The 20,450-nt window shown below is 39.3% G+C and overlaps 1 protein-coding gene across 10 annotated transcripts in view; it reads left to right on the top strand.

The window, feature by feature from the left end:
- The window catches only part of DOCK10 (dedicator of cytokinesis 10), a 140,453-nt gene that overhangs the window by 104,375 nt on the left and 15,628 nt on the right, over positions 1-20,450 (top strand). For 7 of the 10 annotated variants that reach the window (XM_088060798.1, XM_088060796.1, XM_088060792.1 and 4 more), the window contains 22 exons: positions 869-982; positions 2,054-2,125; positions 2,523-2,669; positions 3,739-3,822; positions 6,544-6,640; positions 7,187-7,231; positions 7,699-7,874; positions 8,002-8,118; positions 9,078-9,189; positions 9,908-10,029; positions 10,115-10,229; positions 10,391-10,457; positions 11,203-11,250; positions 11,908-12,009; positions 12,720-12,844; positions 13,232-13,344; positions 14,059-14,196; positions 15,694-15,876; positions 16,432-16,542; positions 17,890-18,105; positions 18,802-18,859; positions 19,187-19,285. In XM_088060798.1, coding sequence (XP_087916924.1) covers positions 869-982; positions 2,054-2,125; positions 2,523-2,669; positions 3,739-3,822; positions 6,544-6,640; positions 7,187-7,231; positions 7,699-7,874; positions 8,002-8,118; positions 9,078-9,189; positions 9,908-10,029; positions 10,115-10,229; positions 10,391-10,457; positions 11,203-11,250; positions 11,908-12,009; positions 12,720-12,844; positions 13,232-13,344; positions 14,059-14,196; positions 15,694-15,876; positions 16,432-16,542; positions 17,890-18,105; positions 18,802-18,859; positions 19,187-19,285 — 2,461 coding nt within the window. The remainder of the gene's footprint in view (positions 1-868; positions 983-2,053; positions 2,126-2,522; positions 2,670-3,738; positions 3,823-6,543; positions 6,641-7,186; positions 7,232-7,698; positions 7,875-8,001; positions 8,119-9,077; positions 9,190-9,907; positions 10,030-10,114; positions 10,230-10,390; positions 10,458-11,202; positions 11,251-11,907; positions 12,010-12,719; positions 12,845-13,231; positions 13,345-14,058; positions 14,197-15,693; positions 15,877-16,431; positions 16,543-17,889; positions 18,106-18,801; positions 18,860-19,186; positions 19,286-20,450) is intronic. The other 3 variants (XM_088060794.1, XM_088060793.1, XM_088060799.1) reach the window with 3 other exon arrangements.

Below are 20,450 nucleotides of genomic sequence, written 5' to 3'. Positions count from 1 at the left end.
TTGTTTTCCAAATACCTACTTTACAAATGCTGTTTTGGGAATAAGTAAGTAGAGAATTGTGATTCACAATGCAGCAATAATATGAAATTACACTGACTTAAATAACTGGACCCAGAAGTGCCAGACTGCACAGGGAGAAGCTTATGGCATCTGCTGTGGAAACAAAGCTGAATATTAATAATCTGTTTTCAAGATATATTTGTTTCTTTTGCCAGCCTGGTGATATCGAAAAGATTTTTGATCCCAACTGATGCCCTGTCAGAGCTCTTGCTGTAGGGAAGGTACAGTGGTACCAAATCGTTAGCTTAAATTGTTGAATACTCATGGTGGGTTTATGAGTTCCTAGCAGCTTGGTAGGTGAATTCCTCCCCTGAGGGCTCAGTATCTGCAAGTTTTGCCCGTCAGTCAGCTGCAGTGGGTGCTCCACACCTTTCAGGATGAAGAGGTCTTGCCAGCTCTGAGTAGCTGTTGCCACAGGAAGGAAGGAGCAGGTGAAAGGTGACCTGGACTAGGTGGGTGGAAAGCCCTCCACACTTCCTCTGCTTGGAAGTTTGGAAGTGTCAGGATCCTATCATCTATTGAAAAGTATATCATAGCACTGATTTTAAGCAGAATTTCCTCTTGATTCACATTAATCTGAAATCAACAGGAAGCTGTGTTTAAAACTGAGGTTTTGTAGGGGAGCAGTGTTGTGCCATTACTGCCAGGGAAATTAAACTTTATGTGGCTGGATTGTTCAGTCAAGATCTTTTGGCAGCGAAGACTGTCAGCTGTTAGTGGTACACAAATAATTTATCGTCTCCTACTGATGCTTTTTTTGTATTTGTTTTAATGCACATTTTGAAAATTTTGATTTTTGTTTCTTCAGTACGTGTTCAGGACCAAATCATTTGATGAAAGAACTGTCCATGAGGAGCTGTCCAAGAACATGACTGGTCTGCTGAAGTCAAATGAACAAGTAACTGTGAAACAGGTTTTAAAGGTGAATGATAGCTTGAATTAGCAAATCTGTAGTTGTACTACTGGTTTTCTGCCTGAAACTCACTTATCTCTTTCTCCTCTTCCTTTTCCCTGTATGACCCTTGTGCAAATCACATCCTGCAGTGATTCAACACACAGAATTAGCAGAGCTGATGCAGGTTCTCAGCATAAAACGTACCTCAAGATGCTGTGGTTTGCATAATAAAATTCCTCCTGTCTGTCACAGCTCAGTCAGAACCTGAGACCCAGTTCTTACACAGTATGATGTGGGCAATTACTTTTAGGATACTCTGTTTTAATTTTTAAGTCAGAAGATGCAGGAAAAATATTGATCTGTATGAAATTCATACATCTGCAAGGTCCGTCCCTGAGCCTCTGGGTTATGGTACAAGAGCTACCCAGTCCAGCCCAGGACTTCCCAGAGGCAAAAATGTGTTCACCTGCTTAAAATGAGCCAGTTCTGATTTTCTTTATTGAGCTATTAGTAAAAAATAGTCTGAAAAAAAGCAGAAAACCTGCAGAAATCCTGAGCCACAAAAAAGTGCTTGTGGTTGGGTTTGGTGTGGGGTGGTTTGGGTTATTTTTCAATGTATAAGCTATTGGAGTGTATTTGCTTCACATCTTGAGATACTAATCTGTATTGTATCTTTTCATATTTTTAATGGTATTTGAAGAACCTCTCTGTTCAAGTACCATCTTACTCTGTGCCAAATTACCCATCTGATGGAACTCACAAGGCAGGTTATTCTCTGAGGTTCTCTGCATCACACCTTCCTGCCAGTTCCCTGCAAGCAAACCATGAAGATGGTGCTCTGGAGGAATGGAAAGTTTGTAGGGGTGGTGCTTGGAGGCTCCTAATTGCAAAAAGCCACAGTGACAAAATGCCTGAGATGGCCTCACCTCTCTTAAGAACATGATCCAGTGTTACTCAAATACATGGCACTTAGATTTTTTAATTTATTTGTCACATAGTGTTTAACATGGTGTGATCTATCTGTAAGGAATGGTAATGCATCAAAAGGTGTTTATCTGGTAACCATTATTCACTCACTCTTTTCCTTCTTTTGAACAGCATTCCTGGTTCTTCTTTGCAGTCATCTTAAAATCAATGGCTCAGCACTTGGTTGATACAAATAAAACAAAGGTAAGTTTATACACAGAATCACATAGGGTAAATATAAAATGCAGAATCCTAGCAAATACACTTGAATATACTTCACCTCTTGACTGGCCAATAAAATAGATCCTGTGATACTTGGTAAAATATTTGGTTGACCTGCAAAAACATTTACTTACCAGCTAGGCTCAAACTTGTTCTTGATTGTACAAAGACAGATTGAGGATAGTTTGAAGATATATTTCCCACTTTCATATGGACCAGATTCTTCTCTTTGGGGTTTGTAATCAGAATGGATCTATGGAGCTCTAGGAATATTTTTCTTCTATGTTGAATGGCTTGTGGTTATTGTCTTTATTCTTGGCCTGAATGTTTGATGTGCAACATCATGCACTCTTAAGTTGGTGGTCTATTCCCTGCTTAGGTTTCTCGAACTCAGAGGTTTCCAGAATCATTTCAAACCGAGCTGGACACACTTGTTATGGTTTTAGCAGACCATGTTGTTTGGAAGTACAAAGATGCTCTTGAGGAAGCCAGGAATGCAAACTACAGCACTGCCAAATTTCTCAAGGTGAGGTGTTTTGTTTTTACAGCACATGCACTTGTTTCCCCACATTTAATACAAACTCCAGACTAGTCTAGTCTAGTCAAAGGGAGTAAAACCAGTTCTGAGTGGATGATGACTCAATTTCCAAGTTCATCAGTAACTGATTGTTCAGTTTTCTATTGCCTTTGGTCTTTGAGGATTAAAACATTTCATGTAAATCTGCTCTAATGGAATTGTAATTCATTTCTGTCTATGCTCTTAAAGAGTCAAAGTTTTTAAGTTTTGCAGATTCTTACATTATATTCAAATGGGTAAAACATAAGGAATGCTACTTCAGTTAGACTTGAGCTGATACTCTTCTTTCAAATTCTGTAATTCTGAATGACTGTGGGTGGATTAATAGTTCCTAATGATTAGATAGTTCCTAATCAAGGAATCATGTTTGAATGTGTGTAGCAGAAGCTTTGCTAGTTTTGCAGAGTTCAGGAACCACAGAGAAGGAGGGAATTCAGGATTGCATTCTCTACCCTGTAGGCTGACTCTGCAAGGAAAACATGTCAGTAACTGCAGAACCAAGGCCCTCAAACCCATCACACCTTCTGTCAAAATTTAGCCCCACCAGTCAGGAAGAGCTGTGTTCTCACCATGAAGCAGTGCAGTGTCACACTGTGTCCCAGAGAGAGAACATAGCTCAGACAGTGAGCATTGTGGCTGGATTGTTCCTCACCAGTCCTGCCCTGTCCCTGAGGGAGATGCTCAGCTCAGCTCCCATCACCTGCCAGCTCCAGGGGTGGATGCAGTGCTGCCATACAGGAGTGACTGCCATTAGAGAAGCTTTCTTGAGTGTGCACTGTGGTGATTACTTCAGGTTGCAGACACAGTGAAAATGAAAAGTTTGAATTAATTCATTATTACTGAAAATAAACATAAAAATCAAGGGAGACTCACCAAGTCCCTGATGTTCCTTGACCTGCCTAAGACTTATCTGTGCACATGATCCCAGTGTACAGGTGACACAAAGTGATCAGGTAACTGAGGCCATATAATGGAGTTTTTTTCCTATAAATATTATTCTTTTTTCCCTCTTTCTTAGCGCTGTTTTACCTTTATGGATCGTGGATTTGTGTTCAGGATGGTCAACAACTATATAAGTATGTTTGGAGCTGGAGATAGCAAGGTATGGCTCTGATTTATTTGTTTGTGTCTGGTTTTTTCTAAACTGGCTGACTAGCAGAGTATTTTTTATATTGAAACTATGATTCCATCACTTCACCATGCTCAGAACTCAAGTCAATGAAAACATTTAGGGTAAATATGGATTTAAACTTCCTGGGTTTACTCCATGTGCTCCCTTCTCTAGGAGTAAATAGCCATGTTCAAACAGCTATTCAGTGAGACCTGCAAGAGCAGATTCTGCACAGACTGCTCAGACCAAAGAATCCAAAAGACTGGATTTAAGCTTTAATTCTTTGAAAGTACACTTGTCTATAAATATCATCAGTAATTGGCAGTAATTTTCTTTGAGGAGAAGTAAGAACATATGAAAAAGTTATCACTGTGTAAACTCAAGTGAGACTGTAACATCTTTACTTTGTGTGAATGCCATGCTCTTACCTCATTGATGATGCAAGGAGGCAAATCTGCTCCAAATTAGTTTAAGGTGGCTATGAGGAAAATTCCATGCAGCCTGAATTTTTTCTATAATACCTGCAATAGTCACTGATATAGTTTGAACAATAAATTTTAAACAGCAAGAGGTCCCCAAATTATTCAGCATGACTCCTTTGCTCTTCATCCAGCAGGATGAGTCACAGGCTTTTTCTCTTCCATGCCAGAGTTTATGAGCATATATATATATATATATATATATATATATATATATATATATATATATATATATATACACATATATATAGTAACATAATTCAGTCAAGATATACACTTTGAATGATTCATCCTTCCCCAAAAAGCTCACAAAGCTTTTGTTCATTAACTTTTTTATAATTCTTTACTGGTAATATATGCATTTGTAGCTAAAGAATGAGATTACTCCAGGTCTGCTTTGCTTTTTCCTAAAATCAACTTCATTCTGAACTCGAGTCTTTCACGTCATCTCCGGAACAGCTGTAGAATGGAGTCTCTGTTATTAATGTCATAGCCTGAAGTCTGTAATTCTGTAAATAATGTTATGCAATCTGAAAACTGTTTCCACATTTCAAACTTCCCTAAATACATTCAACCACAGAGACGGATGTTTAATTAAAAAAGCCCATTAATGGTCAGTGGAAAAGCCTGAGATTAATCAGTGTGCAGAGCAGTACTTTGCACCTTCTTGGCAGTAAGTGTGTGAACTTTGCCAGCATCCCTCCAGATCCATCTGCCAGCGTGTGTGGGAGCGGATTCACTGTGGAGTTGTGACAGATGTGCAGCTAGAGCAGGCTTTGTGGCACTTGGAAACAATAGTCACAAAATAAAATCAGAGATTTCTGACCTCAAGGAGAGGGAGGCCTTCCATCATTTTCATTTCAGTCCAATGCCTAAGCAAAAGTCTTCTAAATGTGCTGCAAGATTTCTTTTTGTGTGTTTTTTTCCTCTTTAATTGGATTATTTATGTATCAAAAAAAAAAAGATACTTCATCTGACCTGTCTTTTCAGAAAATTTAACAGTGTATATTGTTGCCTGAATATTTTGTGGGCGTATCAGTCTGTAGCAGTGCACTTTGAATTTATTGTAAGTCTGGATGATGAAGCAACATAATTACTCTTCCACAGAAATATCCCTTATGGTATTCCATATTTTGACATTTAAATTTTTTTTTAGAAAAACATTTATTCAAAAGTTGAAATACCTCATTAGAAATCAGTTCATTGCTGTGCTCCCTCTAAATGTCACAGTTCCTCTTGGGAAACACATTTCAGATGCTTCACTTCTTTAGTTGCCATTAGCATGTACAGTTAACGTCCTGTTTTCCTGAAGAGGTACTACAGTGCAATAAAACATTTTAGGGGAAAATTCCCTACCATCCCCTACGCAGCAGTCTCAGAAAAGTGCATGTTCTAGGTATCCCAGCCTGATGGTGGCAGCAGAAATGCTACCATTCAATTTTAGTGCAAATTAAAATACTTTTATAAGTGCTTTCTAGTGTTAGGGCATTCAGAGTAATCCTGCTGCTGAATGACTGAGGATGGCTGCTTTGACCACTGAGAACAATGAGATGAGACAATGGAAATAAAGATGTGTTGCTGGAAATGGTGCATTATCTTTGTATCTCAATGTCACATCATTACAGAAAGAATGATAAATTCTTGAGGTAGGTGCAAGGCTCCAAAAATGGCTTCTTTGAAGGGAGATATTAAAGAAATAATACCAAAACTATATATTGCCCATATCCCTTGGGGGTAGAACTCATTGGTATCAACAGAGGCAGTTTTTGCTACTGTCAGTAAGCTCTGTGTGTGACCTGTGTGGCTGAAACTTTATTGAAAAAACACAAACATCATAATAACTGTGATGGTTCAAAATTTCTGTGGACTGGAGAAGATGCTTGATATAATAACTATAATGCAATGCTATAGTATATGTCATCAAAAGACCCAGTGTATCTTTAAGGATACAATAAATATTTAGTTTGGATCAAGCTTAGGTTCATCACTACATCTTCAATGAACAATCACAGTTTAAAAATACAAAAGGCTTGTTTGTGTGTGGCAAGTTCCTTTGATAACAGAGATGAAAACCACATGTTTATTGTTTGTGCATCTTGGTGTAACAAGCTCTAAAGTTTTGTTGTTGAGTGTGAGCGTGAAGTTTGAGGTAGAGATAAGTAGTAATGGAGCTCTGTCTCACCATTTTCCCTGTTTTAATGTGAACTGAACTGTTGCCTGTTGTGATTTTCAGACTTTACACCAGTTCAAATTTGACTTTCTTCAAGAAGTCTGTCACCATGAGCACTTTATCCCTCTGTGCCTGCCCATAAGGTCTTCAAACATTCCTGGTAAGGCCCCTCTCAGGGGGATTTCTTTACAGCACTGAGTTGTTGGGAGGTTCAAAGAGCAGATAATAAATAACTCTCTCAAGAGCCATCAGGCTCAAAAGCCCCAAACAGCTTTTCAGGTGCGGTACTTAAGCAGTGTGATAAAAATAACTTAATTTCAGTATGCCTATAAATAAATGCAATTATCTGGCAGCTCAGTTAGGTGGTGGGAGGTGGAAACTTTTCACTGGAAGTTTTACCTGGAATTTTTGTGATGACATTTACTAAATCAGTAAGGCTACTGCAGCAGCCTTGGGAGGTGGTGAACTAGGAAAGGATTTCAACAGGTACCGCAGGAATAGGGAGAAGCTCAAACAGTGGGCTCTTGTCTCATTTTTCAGCATCAAAAAATGAATTCAGTTTTTGACACTCGGCACTTCTTTTAACAGTAGAAGCTGTTTAGTTCAAATTTGCATCAAATTTTTTGAAAAGTGAGCAAATATTTTCTTGCAAATAATTTTAAAATGCATTATTTTTCCCATTTTCTTATGTTTATGAAAAATGAAGACACTGTGACGCCCTCAGAGTCAGCACAGGAATATCGAACATCAGGTATGAGCGATGTGACTGCGTAAGTGAGCAGAATTTTACTTTGACCACTGCCACTTTTGGCATGCAATGCATTGTGGCAAATCTTAGACAAAAGTTAATTTATCATTTTCAGAAGTGGAATTGATCTCAACCTCTGTATTTTACAACTCTACTAGCTTAGAATATGGGAACAACAATTTGAACTTTGTGCCTCTAAGAAGGTAATAGTCTAATGAGCTATATAAGTTGAGATTCTCATGTGGGAACATGTATACAAATCATCTTTTATTACTAAATAGTAAAAACTGCATGATTTCAAGAGATAATAATATTAGATTAGTTCATTCTGAGAATTGGAGGAGGAGGAGAATGAGGCAGTCAGACCAGGAAATCAAGGTCTGATTGAGCATTTGGAAAATGAAAGGGGGGAGGGAGGATGTATGTCACCTATATATTAATTTAAACATTCTTGTCCATTCTATTCCAAGACATTCCAGAGTACACACTGACTAATGAATTTTGCCGTAAGCATTTCCTAATTGGAGTCCTGCTGCGAGAGGTTGGCTTTGCCTTGCAAGAAGACCAGGATATCAGGCACTTGGCTCTGGCTGTGCTTAAAAACCTGATGGCCAAGCATTCCTTTGATGATCGATACGCAGAGCCGGTAAAGAAACTGTTTGTTCTTTTTCATTTACTTGTTCGTACAGTACCCAAACAGACATGAACCTTCCTTAGCCACTGGTATGTATTTATTAGTTTCTTGAGGATTATCTTGTATCTTTTATTTTTAGGCAAAACAAGCACAAATAGCAAACCTGTATATGCCACTCTATGGAATGCTTTTGGACAATATGCCAAGGATTTACATGAAAGATATGTTCCTCTTCAATATCAATACTTCCAATCAGGTAATTCATGTACTTTTTTTGGAGCACTGAAATGATCAAAGTGAGCCAGTCTGAGCCAGTGGGAAGAGGTCCGAGTTTTTGCTGGTCACCAATCAAGTAGCAGAATAGTTCTGAAATTGCTGATATATTTGCATCTGCAAAGTTTAATTTGGAAGGTCCCTATTTGCGGAGAACCTGAAGAGCCCTGGGAGTCTGTACTGTCAAGGAACAGAATGGGGATCTGGAACAGACCCAGGACACTGCTGTCCCAGGGCTGGAGGTTCAGGGTTAGAGATCTGGAGCCCCAGACAATGTGTCCAGTACCTCTGCCAGAGGCTGGGGTCTGAGGACGTGTCCTCAGGCAGGAGGGGACACAGTGATGTAAAGAAAACCTCCCACTGGCCACAGAGTCTTTGCAGGATTACTTTGTGTACCCAAAGATGGTACAACTGAGGGACCATGAGCTATACCAGGAATGCATACAAGTAACTGAAGGAGGGAAGTGGTACAGAAACATCATTAAACAGCTTTACTGCCACAGAAAGTATCTGTATAAACTGCGTATCTGGAGAAATATGTTTGTTTCATAGAAGATACATTTTAACCATACTGCTTTAAAAACTAGAAGCAGATTTCTGCAGGGGTGTTGTGTTTTTCAGTCCTTCCAGCAAATGAGCCCATTTCATTTGTGCATTGCTAATAGCAATTAGTGTTCCTTTCCCAGTGCTGTGTTAATATTTCAGAAACAAGTCTAACACTAGTTAGACTTGACCAGTTCTTTACAGCTTCCACTGTGAGAGAGTCTCATATTGCAGGTAACTTTTCAGCATAGTTTTCATCCTTTAAGGCTGTCATGTTAGAACAGCTGAAAGTAGGTTCTCAAACTCAGAGTCTTAGAAAAACCTCCTAGGTGTGCTGTCATTATCCAAGTTATGAGCGATATCACCTGCTGGAGCTGGTTCTGTTTCTTTCAAATACAGGGATCCAGGGATGACCTGAGCACAGCTGGAGGGTTTCAGAGCCAGACAGCAATGAAACATGCCAACTCTGTGGACACCTCCTTTTCCAAAGATGTTCTGAACTCTATTGCAGGTACAAACAACAGATTGAACAGACACAGGCAGATTTGTGTGTATCTCAATCCATTGTGCTTTCTGCTTAGAGTTCATGGAGGATATCATTAACATTTTTTATACCATATCCGGGGAAACATGGTATGCAATGTTTCTCTTCCCTTTGGGTGTCTTTGGATTGACTTTCTTTTGTGAAGCTGTTCTACTTCCACTGCTTCACTTACTCTCCTGCTTTGGAATGATGCCAGTATTCAGGCTCTAAGAAATCCCTTTGCCTGAGTTCATTCTTATAGACTCTGCCTGACATAAAAATAGTTCCAAGGTTTCTCCTAAAAACTCCTGCTATCTTATGGAGGCAATAGTCACCATTTTTCCGGGCTTAATGGAAAAGTAAAAACACAACTTATTTTGTTCACTACCTCCAAACCCCATTTCAAAATTCAGGGAAATGAATTCAGGCATCTTTCCACTGATTTTTGTGTCTTTCGGTCAGTTCTTACAGAATGCAACAGGCCATCTTAATGCCATGAAAAATGGCAAACTGAATCATGGTACTTCAACTTGTTGCATGTTTTCAGTACTAAACATACCCATCAATAGCTTTGCTATTGGAAGTTCAAAGCACTTGTCTCAATCCAGCATGTGACACATTTTAAGTTCTCCTTTTTATTTTTTTGTTAGTTTTTGTATCCATAAATGTTTTAGTTTAGCATGTTTGCTATGACTTTCATTTACAGCCTTTTCATCAATAGCTATCTCTGCAGCAAACCATGCTGACTCCAGAGCTTCCTTAGCAAGTCTTGAATCTAACCCAAGTACCAATGAAAAAAACAGTGAGAGAACTGACACGTGTGAAAAGGTACATGTGCAAATGTTGAAAATGCTTGCTAGAGGTGGGAGTCCATCACTGCACTTAATGAGGTCCTTTGCTGTCCCCTCAACAGATCATGAGACCTTTGTCTTTGATTGGGTCAACTCTTCGTTTTGACAAGCTGGATCAAGCTGAAACTAGGAGCCTTCTTATGTGCTTCCTTCACATTATGAAAACAATTTCAGAAGGTAAACACTCTGCACTCACTAATGCTTATGTTGCTGTAAAATACTGTGAATGCTGAATCCAAGTGAACATTAAATTAGAATAATTATCAGTGTATTTTATGGGCTTTCTAAGTTTAATTCCCTGTAATGGATACATAATATATTTTAATATCTCCCCTTAGATGCACTGATTTCCTACTGGTTGCGAGCACCCTTCTCAGAAATAACAGACTTTTTCAGCATTTTAGAGTAAGTTTACTTTGTGGTTGTTTGTATTTTGTGTTGAATATTCCAAAGTGCTGGCTGCAAACAATTCCTCTTTGGGTTTGTCTGTCTATTGGAATAGTCTGAGATAGCTCTTGTATCTTAAATTATTTCACTACAGTCTTCCAAAGTCACAATGAAACGTTATTAATAAGATACATATCCTTCAATATGTTGTAATTTCCATGAACAAGGGTCATAATGCTTTGAGTTTTCCTCCTAAAAGAGATTTTCATATTAGTTTCGCTTTTGGTGTTGAGATTCTGTTCTTCCTTTAGAAAAATATTTAGCTCCTCAAAACTTCCCAGCCATAAGAAAAGTCACGTAATGTGGGATGACCTACTTTTCACATCCCCAGGGTGGTTTGCTCAATCCAATCTATGCATGACTGCAGAATCCAGCAGGTAGCTGGTTTTGGAATTTCCTCACCATCTTGTAGTTGATATGAGAGTTATTTACCTTCAGCTGTTGAAGAAGCAATGCTTTTGCAGCCAGGTTTTTGTCTTTGCCATCTCACCAGACAGGAATCTTCAACTGTGGAGAAAGAGAACATGGGTGTGCAAAGTGCTGCCACACCTCGTGTGTCCTTGGCTGGGAACTGCTGCATTCTATTCTTTTTGCCTACTAGCAGGTGCATGTGCCATGGGTCTCACTGAGGCACTAAGATTCAGCATTGTTTTTATAAGTACAAGCCATTAATAGGCATAAAATGTATTGTTTTATCTTTCAGGGTTTGTCTGCAAAACTTCAGATATCTAGGAAAACGCAATATTGTCAGGTAATTCTGTAGTTACAGACTCAGTGTTGCAGTATTTAAATATTATGGCATTTATTATACTTAAATGAGATTAACAGCATATCCATCAATTTTCTCTTGAAAGAATCTCTTTGTGGAACTGAAGCCAATGTATGCTTCATACACACTTTTATGCAAATGATGTTACTGTGATGTTCTGCATATCTGGTACATACCTGCTTTAAAGGATTAATTGCATCATGTAGTAATCATTATTTTATTTATAACCCAAAATACTGGGGCCATTCTTGACCACATTTCTGTGCATGTGCCAAACAAGGGAACTTTGAACACTGTATTTCCGTCTATGTCATGGAAAGAATAGTTCTAATGGGCATAGATAATTGTTTCACAGCAATAAAAAGAAATCTCCTGCCTCTCTGAAAAAATGTGAGGTCATGTTCAGCTGTGAAATGTGGAACACACACTTCAGGTCAGCTGATGTTTCATTTTTAATTTTATATTGCTGCTGTGAACTTGTCTGTATGTCTTGCAGTGTTAAAATTAAAGGTCATCAGATGCACCAGCTCTTGCTCCACGGCAGGTTTTGTCAGGCCTGCATTTACTCTTCAGGGACATGCCAAATTCGATGTTACATTTCATAACAGATCAACACTTATTTTCTCTTTCTCCTAACAGGAAAATTGCAGCTGCTTTCAAGTTTGTCCAGGCCACCCAGAATAATGGAACTCTTAAAGGTTCGAACTCCTCTGGCCAGGCATCAGGGCTGCTCTCACAATGGTAATGGCACATTGAATTCTAACTCCACAAACCCTCAGCCTGGCCTGCCATCCTCCAGCCCTCATACTCTGTCACAGCATTGACTGAAAAGAGGTTGACAAAACATGTAACAAATTTCAGAGGTCCCAGAACTTTAAACTGTAAAAAAGTTGAGTCTCTTTGGCTTGACTTACAAGCTGTTGGTTAGTGTGTTATGTTCAGGGAGTAATTCTGTCCTAGAATTATTTTAATCATGTAAATTTATGAAATTACATTTTTAAAATAAATAAACAGGAAGTGCATTTTTAAGTCACCTGAATTTTGAGATGTTAAATCTTCCTAAATTCTACACTAGTTACAAATATAAAATCCTTTCAAAAATTATAATAATCATTGGTATTTTTGTTCTAAGCTTCTCATTATAAATTAATGATGAATTTGTCAGCATCAAAGAGGATTAAAAGAACACATGAATATGCACACATGTATTTTTACTGTCATTGTCAGTTTGTCATCATTTCTTTCACCTCATAAAAACTGTATTATTTCTTTCTTGAACATGATATATTTTTCTTACATTCTGAGGTAACAGAACTTACGTCAGTTATTCTTCACCCAAAGAGAGTTTTCTAAACATCAGCCAGTAATTTAAGCTGATGCTTTTTTTATTTGTTCCATTTGTTCAGTATTTATTCTTTTTTTCTATTCTTAATGGTACCTTTCAATTGCAGGATGCATTCTACTTCAAGTCATGATGGCCACAAGCACCACAGATCTCAAACATTACCAATAATCCGGGGCAAAAATGCACTTTCCAACCCCAAGCTCCTGCAAATGATAGACAGCAGCACTGCAAGTAAGTACAGAAATTATTTACTTCCCTCTGGAATTCTGTGGGATTTAGATCAGGCTCTGCACAGACCTTATCTTGACAGGAGGCTTTTAAAATTATGAGACTGGAGTCATCTATCCCACTTCCCAGTTAGGTTTCTTTCCTCCTTTGAGGATGACCAGAAACAGTGAAAGGATGTACTCACATCACTGGTGCAGTTGGTGAGAATTGACTCAAATTTCCTCCCCTTTCATCTCCTATGAGCAGCTTTCTTCAGAATACCACTTTGATTAAAAGTGCAGTTAGGACCCCATCTCTGCTGTGATGAGACCTAAGGACCAGATTGCAGAATTAAATTATCTTTAATGACACTCAGGAGATTGTTTTTCATCTTTCTATTTTATGCTGCAGGTACCTCCAGTGAAACAGACATTGTACAGTATGTAGACACAGAGGCAAACATTGCTACAGAAGTTTCCCTCACAATCCTTGACCTGTTGTGTCTTTACACTCTGAATCACCAGGTATGTTTTGCTGGTTTTCTTTTCTGCTTGAACTGGTGGGATATGGGGTGAAAGGAAGGCCTGGGGGAGCAGGCACACAGAAAACTTGAAATGTCCAAGACAGCAGGATAGGGAAATAAGATATGTCAGTCTCCAGTAAAGGTCTTTTAGAAGGGAATTGGTTCATAGTACCCAAACTGAATAGAAGGTGGTGGAAGAAGAACATCCTACATATCCAGGGCTATGTACAACTCTGCTCTGCTTGGAAGCGTCTTGTATCTAGTATTACACCACTTTTTCTGGATCATGCTTGTCCCACAAGACTTCAGAGATTGTCAACAACAGATTTCCAAACTGCTTGTTATCTCTATCTCTTCAAGTCAGCAGGTGAATCCTCTGCCTCTTTAAAATTTGCTCAAATTGTCCAGATGACTTGCTGAAGGGTCTCACAGCCACAATACAGCAAGCAGCTCCTTTCACATTTTAGTGCTCCCTCTCTGTCACCCTAACCCTTTAATATAAGTGTATACAACCCATGAGTAGTACAGGCATAGCAAAGTGCTTTTCTTGAAAAACTGCAAGAGTCTGCATCAAGCTGGGAAAGCATCATCTGCAGAAATTTGACATTGAAAAAAGCATCTCTCTAGGAGTACTCTGAGGTAATGTCCAGCAGATCCTTTCCTGTTTATTCACTTCCATAATCACAATGTCCTGTCTTGTTTGTGAACTTTTCAGAGGCAGCTCCAACAATCTGATTGCCAGAATGTGTTGATGAAGAAAGTCTTTGACACGCACATGCTCTTTTTACAAATCAACCAGTCAGCAGCAGCTCTCAAACACGTCTTTGCTGCTCTGCGGCTGTTCGTGGGCAAGGTAACTCTGGCTTTATTCTGTTAGTCATGGCTATCAATATGTTACAGCAAGTACAGCTTGGGGACAATTGGACACTTGGCAAGGGTTCTGAACTTACTCTATTAACAGTCATTCCTGACACAGTCTGATTTATTGCTGATGAAGTTCACAATGTCTGAAAATACAGTTCTGTTTTGAAATTGGAAAATTTAGTAAGAAGGGGAAACTTTTAATGTAAGTAGGTAAGTGATGTTCAGCTCTGTAGTGTATCCATTGATTTTTCTCCTTTTATCACCTATGGAAGAAAGCTTGAAACCCTATAGAGGTCCATGGTCTTCGTTTGCAGAATCCAGCAGTGAATGATTACTGCTGTTCCCAGAGGAACTAGCAGGAGAGTACTCAGTACACTTCACCGAAAGTTCATCCATACTGATACAGTTTTACCTGGTTTGAAACATAAGAAACAATATGATCATGTGTCAAACTGTTTCTTTGCTTGCTTTGCACTTGTGTAAAATGTCATGGGCAATTAGGCACTTGGTGCCAGCTGCAAAGGTTGCACAATTTCCAAGTCTCAGACTTAGATGAGATCCTCTGAAAACCAACCAGTATGTAGCACTCACATAACAATTGTTCTGGGGAAGTGAGAATAAGCAAGGCTGGCCTCAGTTCCTAAGTGTTTTTATGGAACACAAGAGTGTAGCTGAGTTTATAGCATGTGGCCTCCCTCTGGTTGCTGTCTCAGGGGAAAGGAGGAGGAAATCATGCTTTTCCCAGTAGTGCAGCTTGAGGATGTGGGGGAAATATGAAGCAAAGCATCCACAGACAGCTTTAAATGACATACCAGACAGCTGGGAATGGAAGAACTCTATGCAATGGGGAGAATGAATAAATATCCAGAATTGCCCTTCTCATTTATCCTGTAGCTTTTGGGATTGAGTTCTGCCTTGATGGTCCTGTGGCAGCAGGGACCTGCTGTGGTTCCTGCAGCAGAACCCCTCAGGCAGGAATTACAATCTGTAGCCCATGTGTGCATTTCCACCTCTCCTCCCTCGGTCTTCTGTTTCATTCACCCTCCTGGTAACAGGGGGTATGGTTTGGAGAGCCTTCCTCTGTTGTTTCCTGCTCTTCAAACCCTTGACCTCTGGAAGTTCACTGACCATGCTAATCAAAGTATTTTCCTTCTGCTGAACAGCTTTTACAGCCATGCAGAGCTCCCCTGCTTTTCCTGGTTAGCTATCGTGCCTTCCTTGCAGATTCCACGCTGCTGGGCTCGCTGTGTGCCAGCTGCTCTCAGGCCTTCCTAGAGGCCAGTTTGATAGCATCAGTGTTTGTAGGAAAACCTGAGTATAGCTCTTAATTAATCTTAATTTGTGTGGGGGATTATGTTTATTTATGATTTATGATTTTTAAACCCTGCTATGAATAACTGTGGGAGAGTTACTGAAAGGTTAAGAAAAAATTGCACCGAGCCCTGAGAGTAGTACTGAACACATTCACACTTTTTTTTTTCAATAGTTCCCATCAGCATTCTTCCAAGGACAAGCAGATCTCTGTGGTTCCCTCTGCTATGAAATCCTGAAGTGCTGTAACCATAGGTCACGTTCAACTCAGACAGAAGCATCTGCTCTTCTTTATTTTTTCATGAGGAAGAACTTTGAATTTAACAAGCAGAAGTCAATAGTCAGATCCCATCTACAGGTAAGTGAAGTGTGAGATCATCAATATTTCACTGGTGTACATTAGTTTTTATCGTTATTATTTTTATGCATTGAAGCAAGGTAATCCTTTTGCAGTCCTCAGACATGCAATTCTCTGTAGCAGCTTGAATTTCCTGCCAAGTCTGAAGTTGGACTGGATTCTCTGCTGTTCTTGGGCTGCTCAGCTCTGTTCCAGGGAGAGACAACAGCTGTGAACGTATCTGCATTGCCAGATTAATGGCTATTCTTGACTCACGAGTTGCTTACAGCAGTTGGAGCACAGCTGATGAAGGAATTAAACAGAATCTGAGAATCTGGCAATATAGGAACAGACATGTGAAGTCCAGTAATAACATATTTACACTGCAAAGTGTGAGCAGTTAGAAAATTTTGAAAGATTACTCATAGTCCTTGCCTTTGTACATGTTACCTTCATAAGACAGGTATGAAATTACACTGCCTGGTGCATCAAGTCATACTAAAACATGGGTTAAAACCTCTTCTGAGACTCTGATTTCTCTGCTAATTGCATCCTGTGTTTGCTCCCCCTGTGCAGCTCATCAAGGCAGTGAGCCAGCTGATAGCGGATGCGGGGATTGGCGGATCTCGATTTCAGCATTCACTCGCAATTATAAATAATTTTGCTAATGGAGACAAGCAGATGAAAGTAAGAAACATTTTTTGTCAATCACTACCTCTTGCAAAAGGTCAACAATTTCACAGGAGCAAGTGTTTCAGTAAATAAAATTGCTGGCTCTATTAGCCAGTGATTTATGCATTCATAAAGTGCCTTTCTCAGGCAATCTGAAGTTCATGAAGGTGTTTGTGACTCAAAAGCTTAATACCTGAAAATAATTTTTAAACAAAAATTATTTTTATTTGAAAATTATATTATTGCTTATTTTTTGCTTATTTTCTTCATTTGCCTCATGTCAGAGGTCATGCATTGGTACCAATGGAAAACAACTGCAGTTAACAAACAATTTTTAGTCTACAATTGCTCCCTTTTCTCTGTTCAGTAAATGTGTAGCAAAAACAGGCACAACAGTTGGGTTTTGTACGACCTTGCTTACTCACTGAAGGTATACTTGGCTCTTAGGTGAGTTACCATTGCTGTTATAGTAATTGTCATACTAAAATTGTTGAAAAAAGATTCTGGTTTTTTTAATTTTTACAATTCTTGCCCAAACATGTGTCAATGTGCATTTTCAATTTTACACTTTGGAAGTGTTGTCCTTCTCTGAAGGTGACTTTAGGATATCTCCACTGAGATTAATAATTAAGCTAGCATAAGCAAATTGGTAGATAACTAGCAGAAGTAATTTGATGTATAATAAGATGTCATGAAAATTCTATATGTTTTTGAAGTCCAGCTTTGATTTCACTCACTGCAGCCAGTCACACTGCTTCTGTGATTTGCTCATCTCTGTGTGACATAGAGCAGGGAGTATTTAATTTCATTTACTTTTTCTGAATGTTTTGCTTTTAAACAAAGCAAAGGATGGAAATAAATCTGAAAACAAATGTATTTCACTGCATACCTGAAAAGGAAAAACTGAAGAGCTGGGCTAAATATGTTGAGAACAGCTGGTGTGAGTAATGTAAGGACTCTGTTTGAATCTAGCACAGTGTGAGAAGGTTAGGAGCCAGACTTGTGCTTTATTCCCATGCTGAAACATGCTGGGAGTGTAGTTAAGCAGGACTACCTATATCTATATGTGCAAGGATCCATTCTGGACCCAGTAAGCAATTGAGGAACACCTGTTCCAGTTCCCTGACTTCAGCAGAGCTGTTGGAACACGTGACTGACTTGGGCCGTCTTGTAGTGCTCTGACACATCAGGAAAAAACATCCAGAGTCTGTGTGCAATGTGCAGTGTGTGCATGCTCTCCTAAGCCTCCCCAGCTAGGGAAGGGGATGGAGGTCCTCTGTAAGCAGAACTTTATTTTGTACAGGGATGCAGCGTGTGGCTCTTTGGATGGTTTCAGTGATGCATTACTTATCTTTCCCAAAGAACGTTAATTTCCCAGCAGAGGTGAAGGATCTGACCAAGCGCATCAGGACGGTTTTGATGGCCACGGCTCAGATGAAGGAGCATGAGAAGGACCCTGAGATGCTGGTGGATCTGCAGTACAGCCTAGCAAATTCCTATGCCAGCACACCTGAGTTACGCAGGACATGGCTCGAAAGCATGGCCAAGATTCATGCAAGAAATGGAGATTTATCAGAGGTAAGGTAAATAAATGAACAGGAGATCAGTTTGTCTTTAGGCTGAGCTGGTCTGATGGAAAGGGCTTTGGGAGACCAGCAACAGTAGTGAGTTAAGAGAATCATACAGTCTCTCTCATATAGTTGAAATCAGAGGAGCAGAGGTTTGAAAACACCTGGAGATGTGATATGCTCAGCTTGCCTGATCATGAGTACCTGATACATGCTGGAGCAGGACTTGAAACTGTCTGGCAGAGAAGCTGAGGGCAGTGTCACTTTGGCACCTCTGCTGCCTACTCCTAACAGGCACAGTAGCTGTGGTGTAGAGGAGTTTATGAGCAGTGAGTAATTCACATAAAGGATTTTTTTCTCCCTTACTGCAGCCTAGAAGAGGAGCTTTGCTTATAATGTGTTGTCATTTTCATCAAAGACTAAATGGGTGATGCAAAATTCCACTGCATAACCCAGAAATACCTTATTTATTAAGTCATCTTAATGGTTTTCTTGAGAAAATCTATGCATTTATGTGAGACACCTCATGAAATTTACACCTGAGGAGGATTTCATCATTTAATCCTTTATTTTCTTAGATTACTTTTGTCTTCCCTTTTCTGCCTCATGACTTGAGAGTGCTGAAAGTATATGCTCCTTATCACATGTATGCTGGAATTCAGGGTGCTTTAACATATCCATGTGTATTGGATGTCTCTCGTTACAGGCTGCTATGTGCTATATTCATATTGCTGCTCTCATTGCAGAGTATCTGAAGAGAAAAGGTAAGATCAACATATTCAAAACCAACTGTGTGTCTATAAATATTATTGTTCAAAATCAATTTTGGCTATCCCATTTTCCTTCCTCATATGTAAAGTATTCTTAAAGCATCTTGAATTCTTCCCAAATGTTTTATTTTTAAAATATATCGTAAATGCTAGTCTTAGACTGGAACAGTGAAAGTGTGTTTTGTGTAAAGAGGGTTAATTAAATGTTCAGCAAACTAGTGCTAATAGAGAATGCTTCACTTCTTAGTCTGTTGTTATTAAATATGCATGTATTAACACATACCAGTAGCAGTATACTAATACCATCTTACAATATCATAGGTTACTGGAAAATGGAAAAGATTTGTACCTCACGTATGCTCCTGGAAGATGCTCAAGTCTCTGATAGTAATGTGTTACTAACAACTCACAATGGAGGAAGTGAGTGCTCTAACCGTGCCTGTTTGTGGGTCAAATAACACAAATAGGAGACAAGCTGCTGTTTTCCAGCTGATCTGGAGAAATATCAACCAAATCAAGACTTGTTTCTAGTGCATGTTGAAGGCTGTTATAGAAAGCAATGTTGGAAACATCATGAGTTCTTTTCCTGATGCTCTTTGGCTGAGAGGATGTCTCTGGTTGTCTCTGAATGTCTCTGGTTATGGGCTTTTGCAGCAGGAAAATCCCTCTTGGGTAAATTGGTGTTTAGCATGCAAATCCATGTCCAATTCCTTGGCTATCCAAAGCTGGGAGGGCAGGGGGATGGAATTAATATCTGGTTATCCATATGTAACTTTGTATAGATAAAGGAGGTTTTTTAAAATCTATGATGCTTATTTAAAAAATAAAGTGCAGGCTTATATTTTTTAATGCTTCTATGCCAGTGGTTATTTAGTTTATGAAATCTGTATTTCATAGTAATTCCCAGCATGAGATATGTTAGCAATTTCCACAAAGAGCAATTTCCAGGGTCAAGGGCAAATATCTGGGGAAGAGAAAACAGTTTGGGAAAGAGTATAGTCTTTCTTTACATTTGGAAGTGTCTGTGAACAAGATGATAAAGTGCATTCTTTTAGAAGAAAGTTTTCTGTGAAGAGCAGTAGTTGTGAGACAGTTCAGTAGTGGTAAAAGACTTTGCCTGAATAAAGATTATAGTAGCTGGAATGAATGAAGAACTTGGGCGATTTTAAACCTGTACTTAAATGGTTTCCAAAACTTGAGAGAGAGAATGGAGGCCCCATCTCAGTGTGTATGAGTTAGCTTTTTTAATAGAGCCACAGTAGCATTTTCCTACTTTTAATTTAAGCATGGGTCTTGCCAGGAGTTTGTCACCACCCTGGCAGCCTTACCTTCTCCACTCCAGAGCAGTAGGAAAGTCCTTGCAGGGCAGACCCTTCCTGATCTGTAAAGTGTGATGTTTGTGCAAGTTCTTTCTGCTGCAATGGCACTAAGGCTTCAGCTTAGCAAATACTCAATTTAAGCTCAGTTTTATTCCTTGTGAGCCTTCCCATCTGCAGCTGTTGCCACCAGAGCTCTCTGCAGGGCAGTCCCTTGGCCGGGGCCCTGGCAGCGCTGCTGAGCAGGGTAGGACAGGAAAGGCACTGGC

The sequence above is a fragment of the Pseudopodoces humilis genome, chromosome 11, assembly GCF_049639895.1.
Source record: "Pseudopodoces humilis isolate 2021_Gansu_Grassland_sample_001 chromosome 11, ASM4963989v1, whole genome shotgun sequence".
Classification (NCBI taxonomy): Eukaryota; Metazoa; Chordata; class Aves; order Passeriformes; family Paridae; genus Pseudopodoces; species Pseudopodoces humilis.
This window is presented reverse-complemented; position numbering and strand designations above follow the sequence as displayed.